Source organism: Asterias rubens, chromosome 2 (assembly GCF_902459465.1).
Source record: "Asterias rubens chromosome 2, eAstRub1.3, whole genome shotgun sequence".
Taxonomy (NCBI): Eukaryota; Metazoa; Echinodermata; class Asteroidea; order Forcipulatida; family Asteriidae; genus Asterias; species Asterias rubens.
In genome coordinates, this window is record NC_047063.1 from 3846593 (window position 1) to 3862777 (window position 16185).

Consider the following 16185-nt stretch of genomic DNA (forward strand, 5'->3'; position numbering starts at 1 on the left):
CTTGAGGATAAGTACCGGGGCCCGCGCAAGGGCCAAGCGAACATTTTTTGTAGGTAAACTTGCTCTTTGGTATAATTTTGTTCCTCCATGACTTTTTTTTAAGCAAAAAGTAATAAGAAGATGGGTAGTGAGGAAAAGCCATTCGACTGAAGTAGGAGGAACATGCGAGGATGCACCATAGTTGACATGAACAATATGTTGCAATATCACGTGAACGGAGGGAATTAAACTAATGACAGCCTTGGTTGCTCAACAATGGCACACAAAACTACTGTCGATAAAATTGCAAGCAATGGGAGACTTTCTGGGACGATAGAGGGCAGCAGACTTACCGGGTAAATCCATTGTTCTCAGAATTATGCGCATGTTCAGAACTACGTAAACAATGGAAATTTACCCGGTATGTCTGCTGCCGCCTAGCGTTGGAAAGTCTCCTATTGAAAACGATTTTTGCAAGGCTTATTGAAATCCGTGTGTATTTTACGTGCAGGCAACCTTGGTGACTATTGTGTGTGATGCATCCATTAGGAAATGGGGAGTTAAGTGGCTCACAGGTTTAAAGATTTTTGTTTTTCTTAAGAGATGCATGACGTCTGAAGGCGCTGGCATAACCAAACATAAAATAAAGACCTGCGCAATCGAAAGGTGAAGTGTCGACGGGTGTACGTGCAACTACAAAGCTTTTACGCTGCACATTGGTGAAGGAAGACAAAACACTATACGCCAAGTGAAGATGCTGACTCGCGTATTGAAATTGATGCCGGGTAAACAGTGTTCAAAAGCCACCCATCATATCCATGCTGGGCTGAACATTATCTGCAAAGGTAACTAAACCAACCAGAAAAATATTTTGCTTTCTATTCCGTGTAACTTTATATGTATTTATTTTTTTTAAATCCATTATAAGAAGTTATTAAAGTTGCTGAGTCTAAGGCCATGGATATGTTTGTGTATACATCACGTAGATGTCAGAACCTTTGTTTCAACTTGTCTTAGTTATGCTTAACAGCTGACTCAAATGTTAACTACCTAATTTTGTGATTTGTTGTTTCAGGTTTGAATCGAATGTTCATACTGTCCCTGCTGCTCGGTGTCTTTGATGCTACCGTCACCATCGGTGCAAGTTATGTCAACACGTGCAACCAGACTTCGCACGCTTATCAACTTCGACGAGGAAACTCCCACAGCTTTTACACCGGCCCGATACCCAATCATGTACTGGTCGGTCAAGGCTACCGTTACGTAACCACACAGTGGAACGTAACATGTGCCAGTTACTGTTTGCAAGATGATGCCTGCAAGTCTTTCAATTTCTGCCATTCTGACAAACGCTGCGAGTTTAACTCAGCGGTGTATGCCAGAGATAAATCTGACCTGTACCCATCCAACGGTTGTGAGTACTACGACGAAAGATACCATACAGGTAAGTTCCAAAGAAATATATTTTAAGAACAAACTGTTATTTCAGCGTGTAACGCCTTGTTGGTTGTCACTTTCATGACTATGTGCCCGTAAAATTAACGAGTAATGTGGCATGACAACAAACTGAAAGGTTATTTTGTCATTTTTCTGAACAAGTTTTATTATGGATTACACAGAATGCGATGTCAGCACGACCGTTGGTGATTACGAACCAAGTTTCATCAAGCGTCAGCGAGATGAAAAATACCGACTTGATTTTGCTGTTAAAGGGGCAACTGATGCTGTTGTGTGGCTGTCCGAACAAGAGAATAAAGACAAGCATTATGAAATAGGTGAGTCATATATAACAAGAATGTTCTTAATTTTTTTAATAGAAATTAACAATCGTTCTGTAAACGGACTAGTGAGAAACAAGCTACTAATTCATAATGTGCTACATTTAGTTTAAAAATTACAGCAAGATTTTCAAAACTGTCTGCTGTGGTGTCACGCGACGTCACTTGTGATGCCACAACCGTTTGGGTCTGATAGCACATTATTGGTTTTCTGTTAGAATTAAGACACAATTGCAGTATATCAACAGAGCCGACGAACTTACAATGGCCCTTTTCGAAACCGTGGCTTCGGCTTTGGATTCGGCTCATCGGACTAGCTTACCAACCACGAAAGTGAAGATCTTCAATCAGTCAAATTTGTTTGTAATTTGTATCATAAGTTCAACTCAGGTTCATTAAAGTGTTGTTTCACACAACTGCGCGAACGAGGTGCCCTATGTGTGCATGTTCGTGAAAACTCTATGAAAGTGCTTTTTCGGGAAAACTAAATACTCAAGAGTAGTGATTTTTCGTCGGTACCAGACAGCGCTTATATTATGTACTTTAATAACTGGGTGTATCGTGTTATCTGTTAAGCAAATACTCCCCATGATTTGATCTTTTCAGTTATTACTGGTTGGGGTAACACTCATGCCGCGATCCGCAAAGAGAGAACACCTATGGGACAGAACGGGGAAACATATGTACGCGTAGAAAAACCCGGCCTAATGAACGCCACGGAGTATCGTCGGTTCTGGATCATTTACGACGATTGGGAGATTAAGGTGGGTCAAGGCGGTCAAGACGAGCCGTTTATGGAATGGACTGATCCTGACCGTAGAGTCACCGTGAGTTATATAGGCATAGCATCCAACAGCGGGAGTGAGGTCAAGTGGATATTTTACAACTATTGCGACTATTGATACACATGTACCTGACAGGTTATAAGCAAAGCACATTGCGTTGTTTTGAAATTAAAATTCGCTCTTTTAGTGTTTTTATTTTTGTTTTCATCGCACACGCCCACACAACAAAAGTGAACATTGAACGTTTTGTAAAAACACACCCATCACACAAAGAAGGAAAGGCACACAAATTATTGTGTAACAGTATACAATTGTTGCACGCTGTGACGGGGTCCATGGCGTTTGGTACACCCGAGGGTGCCATTTTCCCTCGAGGGTGTACAAAACCCATGGACCCCAGTCACAGCGTGCAACAATTGTTTTGTTATACCTTTGTAAAATTGTTATTCCTCTTCTCGAAGTTCTGTTGCCATCTTCAAACATTATTACGACAGACAATTCATTGTTTACAAGAAACAATGATCTCGAACCCGCAGTTGTTTCGTACACAGGGCTGGAAATCGACCAACGCTGGGAACGAGCCAGGTGATGTGACGGTGTACATCACTTTTCATGTTACCCGGCCCGTCGAGCCATGTAACATGCGCGTCACATGATTTGTTCTCGACCAATCTTTAAACCCTACATGAAATATAGAAACTTGATAAAAAGAGGATATTGTTATCAAAGCGTTGAACTTGAAATGTGTGTTTGAAATGTCAATATGTATAGTTTATGAGATATGTAGCTACCATCTGTAATACTCCCGGGTTAGAATTGACCACCTGACCCACAATACGGATTCTGTGGAGTCTGAACCGTTATCTGGTTAGCCTGATCCAGAAACTGGCCTGAAAATGGATTTTGACTCGAAGTCTGTATCAGTTTGACCCATTTCAGGGCAATTCTGACACAGCAGGTTCCATCCCAACGGAACCCGGAATCCGGGTCAAATCAGACCCGGGATTTTTTAGAATCGCTTCATTCTCGATGCAGAGTGTTCAAATTTGCGGCATATAACGGCTACATCCTACGGCTATGGATCATAGCGTCATTCCTGCATAGACAAATAGGACATCAACACCATTGATCTCCAGCATTATATCTCCAGTATTATGGAGATCAATGGTTCTCACCAACCTAAGAAAACATTCCAATTGAAAACAAAATGGGATTAAACAAATGGGATCCCATTGAAAAAAAAATTAATGTGATTAATTGAACTCAATGTGATTAATGTGGAATTTTTTACTTCAATTGGGTTGAATGGACCCAGTTGAATCCCATTAAAACATGGATCTCCTTGAACTCCATTCAACATAATCAGTGGGACACAATGGGATTTAATGGGGTGTACTGGAAATAATATTCTTAGCAACACACTGAGCCGTAGCTGTAGCCAAAAATTTGGACACGGTCTGAGGCTTCTATTGCATGAGCAGGTAATGAAACATTATTGTTAAATTTTGACGTAACAGATATTGGTGAAAATGTTGTATAGTTTCTGTGTTTTAGAAACTTTTAGCTTGAACAAGCACAGCTACCGATGAATAATTGTTCTACCATATAATTAATTGTGCATTTCAAATGTGTTAATCAACACCGGAAAGCTTTGCTTAACACTTAGTTTATAGATTTTTATGTCAAAGCTACAACTACTTTTATTTTTTTATAATTTTAGAAAAGGTAAATTTTAGAAATAAAGACAACGCTATCGGAAAGGAACCAACGTTTTCGGGAGTATAAATCCAGGGCTTTTGACTGTTAAAAATGGCCTGCCGGTATTTTCACCTTATCAATGTGTAGCACCTTTTATGGAAGAAAGTGGTATTAATAATTAAGTATAAATCCAGGGCTTTTGACTGTTAAAAATGGCCTGCCGGTATTTTCACCTTATCAATGTGTAGCACCTTTTATGGAAGAAAGTGTTATTAATAATTAAGTATAAATCCAGGGCTTTTGACTGTTAAAAATGGCCTGCCGGTATTTTCACCTTATCAATGTGTAGCACCTTTTATGGAAGAAAGTGTTATTAATAATTAAGTATAAATCCAGGGCTTTTGACTGTTAAAAATGGCCTGCCGGTATTTTCACCTTATCAATGTGTAGCACCTTTTATGGAAGAAAGTGTTATTAAAATTAATTGAGAAATATGTTATTATTAAAACCAACAAACAACAGAACAAACAAACACGCCACCCCAGCAAACAGAGCGGGTCGAGTTCGTTGGTCTGATGTAGACGCAAATGACTGTTTTAGTAGCCTGTTGTAGTAATTTATATACTCATTTATGTTAGTCTTTAAGTATATAAACATGGGGGAAAATTACTGGTAGCCTATAAGGTAAATTTTAGATATAATTTAGAGTGAAACATAGAGAAATATATTGACCTCCGAATTAACGTGCTGTGATAGGATAATACTGTAATACATTTTGGCCGAAATCTTTGCATAAAAACGACCTAACTGCATTTCTAATATAGGCTTACAATATTAAAATATTGCTTGTCAACCTTGATTTGCAATCATTATCTGCATTTAAACAGCTCGTGACTTTGGACCTCGGGCTGACCTTGGCTTTAGGTCACCTAAGCCGGGCACACCTCTCTAGAATTGTTCTGGTCCTTTAGAACAACTGTACACAATTTTGACCGATCCAGCGTGTCACGATTTTGCAAATAATTGGCCCTTCCCCACTTGTATTGTTATCATTTGTTTATCAATGTTATTATTTGTTTTCATTTTAAGTGATTAAATGGAAATAAATTGAACCATGAACTATGAACCAAAGTTTGTCATTATGCGCTAGTGTTGAAATATCGCCCGATGACCGTCATAAACGGATTCTGCACCGACGTGTTCCATGGCAACAGTAAGCTCACCCAGTTAGTTATTACAGTCAGTTCACATACTACTGTGACTTTTGGTAAGATTAATGTTACCAGTTACACTAAAGGTAATGTTTTTATATTTGTTTACAAATTGTGCCTTACATGTGTTTTAAACACCTTGTGATTATAGATCCGCTATGAAAGTTTTTCCCAAGACGTTTGTTTGCGTACTTCCAAATTGTTTGTTGATGTTGCTTGATTGTTTGTTTGTTTGTCCAGTTACACTTAAACAGTGCAAAACCCTTGAACAGCTCCAAAAAAGAGCATGCAGAATTATACTCGGATCTCAACACAATGGATATATGAACAATCACTAAATGAACTTGGACTCTGTACCCTTGCTAAGGAACTGTGCTTTAAATTTGTGTGTATTCATACTGAAAGGTGATAAATTTAGTAGCTGGATTCCTGAGCAAAGAACACAAACTCATAGTCATAATTAAAAAACAGTAATCGCCTCTCAATTCTTCGCTGCAAAAAACCAACTGGTATAAAAACAGCCCTGTTCCCCGTTCTCTCTAAGCTATGGAACAACATCAGCAATAGTTATATTTTTAAGTGTTTATCCAGCTCCCATTTATACTTCGTTTTAATTTTACTCCTGTTTTCCATATCCATGTCATTGTTGTTCATGTATTAGTTGCTGTCTTTGTTTCTTTTGTTGAGTTGATACTTGTTGACACCTGTGTCCTTAAGCAAGACACTTGACCATTGCTTCGTCCTTCGGATGGGACGTAAAGCCGTTGGTCTCATGTGTTATGTAACGCAAAGAACCCAGAGCACTTATCGATAAGAGAATGGGTTCGCCCCGGTGTTCCTGGCAGTGGCTGCTTAATGCGCCGTGGCACCTTGTAAACCCTTATATAAGGCGCTAACTAATTAGGTCTCAAAATTCATCACTGCAATTACCTATCTTTCTGAAAGTATCTACATGTTCTGAGCGCCTTGAGTACCTTGTTTGGTAGATACGTGTGCTATATAAGACTTATTATTATTGTTAATGTCCTTGTCTGTTTGCTGTTTTTGTTGTCCATGTCTGAGTTGATGTATTTGTTGTTTGGGATTTTAAATGAACACAGCCATGTATGCCCTATACTGTAAATTTGATAATTTTAAACCATTTTGCATTATTCATCTTTTGTGATTTATGCAACTGGTTGATCACCCAGATAAAGGACCATGTCTAACTCGAGAGGTAGACGAACATCGAAGCCAGTGGGCAAAGACAGCGACCTACCAGACGGAGGGTGGGGCTATGTCATCGTCGTGGCGGTCTTTATCGTGTACTTCTTACAGGCCGCACTGACGAGATGTGCAGGGGTACTTTACACAAGCTGGCAAATTGACTTCAACTCCAGTGCTGCTGAGACCGGGGCAATAGTCAGCATTATGTCCTCATCTTCATTTTTTGCAGGTACGGTGTATACATGTACCTGCTCGTGATAGGAAACCCAACACATGCAACGTGATGAGTAACGATTTAAAAATTAAGAGTTATTTGTACCCACACTATGCTGGTCAGAAACACCAGCGTTTGAATGTGGTGCTCTTATTTGCTCGGCCACAACGGCACTTAAGCATACTGCTTCAGGCAAAAATAAAAATTAATTCAAAACGAAATAAACCAGCCTTTAAAAATGTAGACTTCACAACTCACAGTTGCCAATGATCTGGGACCAATTGCGTGGCTTACGGAAGCAGGGGAATCTGTGCTCAAGCGTATTTTACGGGTCAAGTGGTGAATTTTGGCTTGTGCGCGTCTAATACGCCGCTTTTGACACGCAGCTAGCGCAGAAATTCGGCGCTTGCAATTAAGCGGATAATAGTGATCTTAAAGTCACCTGGAAGTGGTATTTTTTCAAAATAAAGCATTTTTTCCGGCAATGCCGACCAGATGTATTGCTGCTGAATGCAGAAAAACACTTTTTGAAATGTACCAACTCACGACTTGGATGTACATGTACTTTGCACGTGTGTTTACTATACGCATTGCAGGCAAAGTCTGCCTCGATTGACGTCACAAAAGTGGTAGGCGGAGTCAGCCCCCCAAACAACTTTATATATTTTTTAAACATATAAATCGTGACAAACAATTACTAAAAAAATTGTTTTGTTGTTCGTAAGCATATACTCTTATGTTTGAAAGACCAAAAATTCTATTTCCAGGTGACTTTAAGCGCAGGATTCGGCGGCAAGCAGAGCCATGAATCGAAATTAGGCCCAGTTTTGTATTGTTTTTTTTCTCCTGTAGTATAATATTCAACTAATGAAATAATTGTTTTGTGTTGTTTATGACAGCTGTTATGGCTAGTGTGGTTGTGAATCGCCTGGGATGTCGATTTGCATGGATGTGTGGCGGTTTTCTGATGTTTGCTGCACTCGTTTTGAGCTTTTGGGCCACGGATATATTTCAAATGTATTTGATAGGCGCTGTCACCGGTAAGTTCACTTTTACCCGCGTTCTAAAGTTCCAATGACGTGTTTTATTTTATTGCACTTTAGTGTGCAATATATTGACAGGCTTTGATTATGAAAGACTCATTCAGGGTTTCATACGTTTCTAATAGGTTTTAGATTTGCATACTGTTTGGTACAATGACGTGTTTGGTCACAAGTTACATCTTGAGTTCCTCGGACTACCGAGACGGTTGCTATATAATGTCAAAATATATTTAGGTGCAAGCTCTTGCGTAGTTAAGCTAGAGACGGTGAACACCAATGAGTGGTGAGGGTATGTACAAACATGTATTAACTATTTGGAATATTCTGGGTTTTTTACGGCAGGACTTGGTATCGCATTATGTTTCACAGCCGCTGGGGTTGCTTCTGCGCAGTACTTCAATAAGTACTTTGCCATAGTCAGTGGCTTCACGTCTTCTGGAATTGGTTTGGGTATGATCGTGACACCGCCTGTACTTCGTGTACTCCTCGATATGTACAGTTGGAGGGGAACCATGCTCATCACAGGTGCAATATATGTTTAAATGTGTGTGCAGTTGGCGCCCTCTATCGTCCTCTAGGGCATGATAGGACTACCACCGGACATCAAAATGATTCTGAACTGTTGGATGGAAAAGGCCCCGACCGAGTTTATGCACATGTAGACAAGGATAAGCGTTGTTTGTCATTAATGAAAAACATTCGCAGGCTGCTCTCTGAATTACGACTGGATTTACTCGTGAAGAGCTATCGGTTCACATTGTACTGTCTGATGTACCTAGAGTTATCAATCGTTTATATCGTTTATGTGGTGTACATCGTGCCCATGGCTTTGGACTATGGTTTCGAGCCATTGGATGCTACATATCTTCTTAGTGTTATGGGCTTTGAAAGTCTTGGGGGTCGGGCCATAAGTGGCTTTCTTATCAGACCGAATGTATCAGCTGAAGCCGTGTTCGGTTTTTCCCAGTTGCTATGCACTATCGGAGTACTCTGCATGCAGGCGGAGGGAGGCGGGGGACTGGTGACCTCAGCGTGTTTCATGGGCATCGGCACAGGGATGTGCAGTGCAGTCAGTTATGTCCTTCTTCGCAAAATTGTTGGCCTTCACAACTTCGCATCTGCGATTGGGATATCCGATTTGTTTGGAGGCATAGGTGATCTGGCAGGGCCAATTTTTGCAGGTAAGATCTACTTTCATCCAATTAGGCAATCCCTTAAACAGTCCATGACCTGGAGACAAATTATGTGTGTATCATCCTCCTCAATCTAAGTTAGATATCAGTGTGTGTCCTCCAGGAGGTTCTGTCCCCCATACGGCAAACTGTGTACAGATTTGTTCTGATGGCGCCCTCTTTTGAATCAACCTGCCTTTGGCCCTTTCTAATTTCCGAATAGACTGGTCCCCTTTCTTTATCCGCAAGGATGGATAAAGACTAACAAAAAGAAACAAAAAAACTACATCACTTCGGACCACCATAACACTGATATGGAAAGCCTTCGTCACTGCATGTCTGTCCAATGAAACCATTTGATTTGATGGGGTGGTTCATGTTTTTATCACTGCGGATAAAGACAGGGAACCAGTATAATTTTTTTCTTTACGGGGGGGGGGGGCAGAATCTCTGAGGAGCCGTTTTATTTTAATAGACATATAGCGCATATCACCGTATAAGGTCCCTATGGCGCTGTAAAGTGAGAAAAAAAATATAATTATTGAAAAGGACAAACAAGAATGAAATTCATTGTGATAACATTGATTAAACAAATGTGTTTTTTAACCCGATTTTTAAATTTATCAATATAGTTTCTGTTTGACATAGTGTGGTAAACTTCCAAAGATGTACACCAGCACTCTTGAAGGAGTGAGTACCATTAGAAAGCAACTACACCAACGACACTAAACGGCTTAGAGTGCCTTTACACAAATCTACCACTTTAACACATCTACGTTGGGACCAAAAGGCAATCATAGGCAACCAATAATTCTTCAATTTATATATTCCATTTCTACATTAAGGTTGGATGTACGAAGAATTGGGGAGTTTAGTGGTGGTGTTCTACGTCTTGGCGGGCTTGCAATTCATAGCAACTCTGCAGATATTCTTGATGCCTCTGTTGAAAAAACTCGAACCTGGGATAGAGGATGATGACGGACAAACTCACCCGGTTCAGGAATAGTATACACATAATGAATGTTTATGAGTGCAATGGTGCAAATATGTTCATGAGTTGAAAGATGGAATGTTCTATTCAACGAGGCGGAGCCGAGTTGAATGGAACATTCCAGCTTTCAACGAATCAAATGGCAAGGATCTGCTTGGGTGTTATATAAAAAGTTTTATATAACACCCAAGCAGATCCTTGCCATTTGATTGGAGGATTGTCCGTCACGTGATAGCAAATAAAAGTACCATTGCACGCTGAGTCACTCACCGTGCTTTTTCGTTCCATCCGAAAAGTACCATTGCACGCTGGCAGCGTGCAATGGTACTTTTCGTACAATAACCAAAATCTCAACATGTGTTACTAATTCTCTAAAATAAGCCAAAATAACTGATGAGTTGCCACCCAAGAGAACTTCAAAGAGGATTTAATATTCTTCGTAGAAAAAGGAGTACTTGTTTTTTGTAAGGAAGAAATGACATGTGTCAATCCATTCATCATTTTTGTGCAACTCAAGACTTCCTTTATAGAAAATGGCGAACATTTATATGTAAACTCAAATTTGTATACATAAGAAAGTTCTGGAGTGGGGTTTCGCGTTAAGCTACAAATAATGTGATTGTCTCTCAAGCATCAACTTAAAAACACTAGTAAGCTATTAAAAGACACGGGGTCTATATAAAGAGTATATCATATTAATCTCTATTAATTTTTAGCAAATCTGAAAGGCACCGTTCGATTGTTTTAATCCTATATAAAAGTAGAAGTATTTAATAAAACTATTAAGTATTAGTTGTGAACATTGAGTGCTTTTGAGATACCGTCGAAACTCTTGATCGGTTATGTCCATGCACCATGCAATGCGAATAAACCAGTACAGACATTTACCTTTTTTCTATGTGTAATTAATAGTTGAGTGTTATATTCTCCGATTTAATTGATAAGACCACAATTACTGTTTATATTGAACTAGATGTCTCCCAATTTCCAGGATTACTTCTTCAGAAAGCTAATTCGGTCCACTATTTAATATCTGATTAGCCGTTAGAATACACGTCTTTTTCTACTATACGTGTTACTTCAGAGGGAGCCGTTTCTCACAATGATTATTGTTCATTATATAACACCCAAGCAGATCCTTGCCGTTTGATTGGAGGATTGTCCGTCACGTGATAGCAAATAAAAGTACCATTGCACGCTGAGTCACTCACCGTGCTTTTTCGTTCCATCCGAAAAGTACCATTGCACGCTGCCAGCGTGCAATGGTACTTTTCGGATGGAACGAAAAAGCTGAGTAAAAACATCACTGCGTGCGCGTTGTCTTCGGTAACGCAGCAAGGCATAATTAGTAAAATTACTAGCAGTCGTCTTCTACAATTAAAAATTGGAGGCCTACGCTTTGTTTGTTTAGAAAGTTGTATCTTTCAATCAAAATGACAAAGATCTACTTGGATGTTATATAAAACAAATAATGAATGTTTTTCATTCGTGCAATGGTGCGAATATGTTCATTCGTTGAAAGCTGGAATGTTCCATTCAACTCGGCTCCGCCTCGTTGAATAGAACATTCCATCTTTCAACTCATGAACATATTTGCACCATTGCACTCATAAACATTCATTATGTGTATATTATTGCTCATTACCAAAGGTTTTATGCTAAAAAATATTTTGAGTTATTACCAATAGTGTCTTAAATTGGCCCCTGGATGTAGTGTAGGTGACTTGGGGGAGAAAGTAAAAGCCCACGAAGTTTCCATTGATCGCTATCCCCCTATGAGATCGCAGTGATTAAGACGCGCGGTTTTTGGATCCAGTTTTCTTTGTTATCTGGGTGTGGCGATTGCATGCTCCATTGGTTAATTTGCATGTGAATGACCCAGTTGTTAAAGTGTTACAAAAGCTCTTCTCTAAGTAAGCACGTGATTGAGTTGGAAATTTCCATTACGAAAATCTACGCAGCATGGTCGACTGGGCTCATCGCTACGCCGTGGTTGTGTGCTAGGGACGGTACCATGTTGGCTGAAGCTAGTCTCGAAAACACGTTGTGTTTCACAGCAAGACTCCAAAAGCACCAAAGTGCGCTCGCTATCGCGAGAGAGTGCGTTGCCTTATTTCGTATGTCACCATTTGATGTGCTGTGCTGTGCTTTGTGAGTACTGTTTTTTCTTCGATATTTCACCATGCTTCCTTTGGACTCCTATAACTGCAATGACTATATTTCTAGAGGGCCTAGCTGTCGACCGTCTTCTCGAACCTCTCTTGAACAATTTGTCATTCATGGTATGCACCTCGAGTGTTTTTTTGAAACTGGATCTCGCAAAAATAAGTCTCTCATTTCTTTCCATAGTGAGCTCAGCATTGGTCCAGAAATCCCACCCCGCAAAAAAGAAATTGCAAAGCAAACTCTCACCGTTATCTAGAATCCTCGCCTCCACACCCCACCCCCTGTTACTCAATGGTGTGCTTCACCATAGTTTTAAAACCTTTCTCTGCGGAGCCAGAAACCTTCAGTTTCCATCACAGTTGAATTGTTTCAGGTTTAAACTAAGTTTCTTTATAATGTCCGCCTCATGTCTGTTTTTTTCTAGGTTTTTTGTATGAAATCCTCGTATCTAAGTTTACAACCTGTTATTAGCCTGCCTGATATTTCAAAACCTGAAAAACAAGCACGCCACCACTTCACACTTCTACAGTGCATCAGCCAATGGATCCCAGACAATTGTTGGATAATCTTCCGCACCAATTTATCCGCCGTTAATTTAAAAAAGGCCGGAAATTGGTGGCGATGTCGTAAAATTTTTCCAAATTGTTTGCATCGGCTTCCAGTAAAATAAGCATTTGGATTTCAAAATATTGTCTATAATAATTATTCTAATGGGATAGCTCCAACTTATCTTTGTGAGATATATAACTAAGTGTCAAAACCACATGCACTCTGCTAAGTGCTAGACATACTATGGCAAACCAAAGGGGAAACAAACTATGTTACTATTAGAGCAAATATTTGTAGAACACAATGCATGTTATATATATTTTTCTATAATTTTACTTTATGCCTATAAATATATAGTTTTTATATAAATATATATTTCCACAGGTTCCTCATATACCTGTTATTAATATTGACCATAGTTATTTGCATCATGATGCAACTTGCTTTCTAATCATGTTCCCGTTATTTCCCTGTATTGTTTTACATAATAATACATTTACCACTTTTATGGTCCAGTAATCCATCCTTTCATGGACCATTCTTTGTCCTCGCCATTTGACCCCCATTTTTCTTTTTGTAGCCACCAATTATTTCTAAAATTAAAACTTTGATTGGCTTTAATATTCCCACCTTATCTGGATCTTTTCCCTTTGTCCTCTTTTTGTTCTATAAAATAATGTATATATTTGTTTGTACCACAAGCAAAGGTCATCTGAGTGTGAAAACCTGGTATGGGGTCCTTCTCATCTTCACATGCTCTCTCAGAAAAAAACCCATCATTGGAACCATGTTGATGAGAAAGTTGCATGCTACTAAACTTCATGGACACACCTTTAAATCCTGGGACTCTACTGAGTTGTATGACCGCACAGAGGGATTACGTCCACCCTGAAAGGTATACTATCATCCTTATAATTATCATCATTTTATTCATAACTCTACTACTATACCAAACTTGCACGTCCAACCCAGTTACTGTATGCGCAGCGTTGCACACTAACCTAAATCTACTAAGCTCATTTATGTCACATCTTAATACATCATCATAACTTCACACCATCAGTCATTGTTTTGCACCGTCATGTAACAACCACGCACACCATTTATTACACCCGACATAATCCTAAAACTAAAATGGAATAACTGTTTCCAAGTGGATTTTTCTGATTGTTTGTATTTTGTCTTTTATTTTTTACTGCGACGGTGAACCGGTTAAATGTGGAACCATCTGCCTATGGGAGGGCCGGCCATGAAGACATCAATCAGCATGTGTATGCTGCGAGGAAAACGACATTTTACTCATTTTAATGTTCAGGACCACAAGGTTAGTTCATTTGCAGTTTGATTGACAGCTTGGGGAGAAATGAGGGACCGTATTTTGTTATGATTTATCCTAAAATGCAGATTTTGTAGGGCTCCATGGTCAAACTCAGTTTTGGAAATCAACATTTTTTCCAATTGCTTAGAGTCCTCATGAAAATTGTATGAGTCTCTAAACTTCATGATGGTGTAAAATGTCTTTGTGTTTTATTATCTTCAACTGCAATTTTGGTAGAAATTACAAAAATTGTCGATCGAGTCACATTTCAAATAATGGTCCATACATTGTTGGACAGCAATTGTTCAGTTCATTTCCAAATTCTGATCAGATTCAATCAAAATGACATAAAGTCTGAGCTTTCAGACCCATTTGTTTTTGAAGGCACTGTATATTGTTGTATATACATGGACTGTCGGGTATATATTATATTTTATTCCAAAATTCTTGTGCGTTGTATCCTGTGCTATTTATTTATCTGCCTGTTGTTGTATTTATATTTGAGATCAGTAAAGTTTCTCACTCAAATAATGACATACTTCAGCTGAAGCATTTTAGTATGCATCTGAAAGCACACCAAGTAAAGCAACAAGGTTTTTTTCTTTCATTGTTCTCATTATTCTCTTGCAAATATGACAACCAATTGAGCCCAAATTGTCCCATATTGCATATTTTGGGATACACCAAGTGAGCGCACTGGCCTCTGACAATTACTAAAGGTGCCTTAAATTAAGGTTAACAACTGTTACAACTTTGAATTTTGTTTCTGCAGGGGTTCATGGTGACTGGAATGGACACGGTGTGCTCCTACAATCCTGAAGGCAACTGGGAGGGTCCTGGCGATGAAGAGTGGCATCTTGGGTATCACATTTGTTTTCATAGTTAGTTTAGATAAAGAAGTAGTAACAATTCCAATCTGAAAAAGCTCCATTTAATTCAGAATCTTCCCGTTTTAGTTGTCTTTCGTTTACAGGTTGGCTGTTTGACGTCTGACCGGGACGTTGACTGAACCATCCACTGGAGATGCTGGGATCGACCTGTTGCTGTATCTGGATGCCTTACTCTCTACTTCAACAGGTAGATTTTCTTTCAGTTGTTTTTACAAAGTCTGAGTTTGCAAGAAAGAAATCACCACTAATTTGACAACATCTCTAAATTTCAATTTAAAGTGATTTCAAGAATCTATCAATTTGTACAATTCAATTCATTGCATTGGGATACACCAAGTGATAATACTGGTCTCTGACAATTACTAAAGGTGAACAACTAATACAACTTTGCATTTTGTGTGTGCAGGGGATCATGGTGACTGGAATGGACACGGTGTGCTCCTACAATCCTGAAGGGAGTTGGGAGAGTCGACCTGGTGATGAAGAGGGACATCTTGGGTATCACATTTTGTTTTTCATAGTGTGTTTATTCCAATCTGGAAAAACTCTATTTAATTCAGAATCTTCCCGTTTTAGTCGTCTTTGATGTGTTATTCAGGTTGGCTGTTTGATGACTGACTGGGACGTTGACTGAACCATCCACTGGAGATGCTGGATTCGACCTGTCGCTGTACGTAGTGCTACACTCTTTACTTCAACAGATAGATTTTCTTTCTGTTACTTTTTACAAAGTCTTGCTTTCAAGACAGACTTAGTCGACTTAGTTGACCAAATATCTAAATTTCAATTTGAAGTGATGTCAAGAATCTATTAATTTGTACAATTTAACTCATTTCCATTCATGGAGCAGAACCTTCAGACTGAAGGTTTTTCTTTTTTTCTTCTGTATTTTGAATTTAAAAAAAAAAGTACACTCTGTAACATAAACATGCCAATATAACCTTGAAAAATAAGTATTATTGTGCAGCGAAAAGTATTTGATGTGAATATTGTAATTGTTTAATTGACATCCCAGAGGGTGACTGGCTACCTAGAGGACAACATCCCAGAGGGCGCCTGGCTACTTAGAGGACAACATCACAGAGGGTACGTGGCTACTTGGAGGACACCATCCCAGAGGGTGCCTGGCTACTTAGAGGACCACATCCCAGAGGGTGCCTGGCTACCTAGAGGACCACATCCCAG

At 39.3% G+C, this 16185-nt stretch overlaps 2 protein-coding genes and 1 long non-coding RNA gene across 3 annotated transcripts; all 3 read left to right on the forward strand.

The window, feature by feature from the left end:
• Positions 1 to 630: 630 nt before the first annotated feature.
• Positions 631 to 2905, forward strand: LOC117307289. Its single transcript, XM_033792007.1, has 4 exons — positions 631 to 824; positions 1055 to 1423; positions 1599 to 1754; positions 2364 to 2905. The coding sequence occupies exons 1-4, from the start codon at positions 734 to 736 to the stop codon at positions 2657 to 2659; spliced, it is 912 nt and encodes a 303-aa protein (XP_033647898.1). The 5' UTR covers positions 631 to 733; the 3' UTR covers positions 2660 to 2905.
• A 3746-nt stretch (positions 2906 to 6651) lies between these two features.
• Positions 6652 to 10092, forward strand: LOC117307411 (monocarboxylate transporter 12-like). Its single transcript, XM_033792158.1, has 5 exons — positions 6652 to 6886; positions 7771 to 7911; positions 8257 to 8364; positions 8694 to 9095; positions 9932 to 10092. The coding sequence occupies exons 1-5, from the start codon at positions 6652 to 6654 to the stop codon at positions 10090 to 10092; spliced, it is 1047 nt and encodes a 348-aa protein (XP_033648049.1).
• A 1966-nt stretch (positions 10093 to 12058) lies between these two features.
• Positions 12059 to 16183, forward strand: LOC117307236. Its single transcript, XR_004521056.1, has 5 exons — positions 12059 to 12228; positions 13495 to 14116; positions 14883 to 15187; positions 15407 to 15670; positions 16016 to 16183. It is a non-coding gene; the product is annotated as an uncharacterized LOC117307236 (long non-coding RNA).
• Positions 16184 to 16185: the final 2 nt, after the last annotated feature.

What these genes read in the sequence shown, in the direction of transcription:
- LOC117307289 (XM_033792007.1), top strand. Translation starts at nt 734, where the DNA reads ATGCTGACTCGCGTATTGAAATTGATGCCGGGTAAACAGTGTTCAAAA. An exon ending in GCTGAACATTATCTGCAAAG is followed by an intron (nt 825 to 1,054) that starts GTAACTAAACCA and finishes TTGTTGTTTCAG; the next exon opens with GTTTGAATCGAATGTTCATA. An exon ending in AGACAAGCATTATGAAATAG is followed by an intron (nt 1,755 to 2,363) that starts GTGAGTCATATA and finishes TGATCTTTTCAG; the next exon opens with TTATTACTGGTTGGGGTAAC.
- LOC117307411 (XM_033792158.1), top strand. Translation starts at nt 6,652, where the DNA reads ATGTCTAACTCGAGAGGTAGACGAACATCGAAGCCAGTGGGCAAAGAC. An exon ending in TTTGATAGGCGCTGTCACCG is followed by an intron (nt 7,912 to 8,256) that starts GTAAGTTCACTT and finishes TTTTTACGGCAG; the next exon opens with GACTTGGTATCGCATTATGT. An exon ending in GTCTTCTGGAATTGGTTTGG is followed by an intron (nt 8,365 to 8,693) that starts GTATGATCGTGA and finishes TGATGTACCTAG; the next exon opens with AGTTATCAATCGTTTATATC.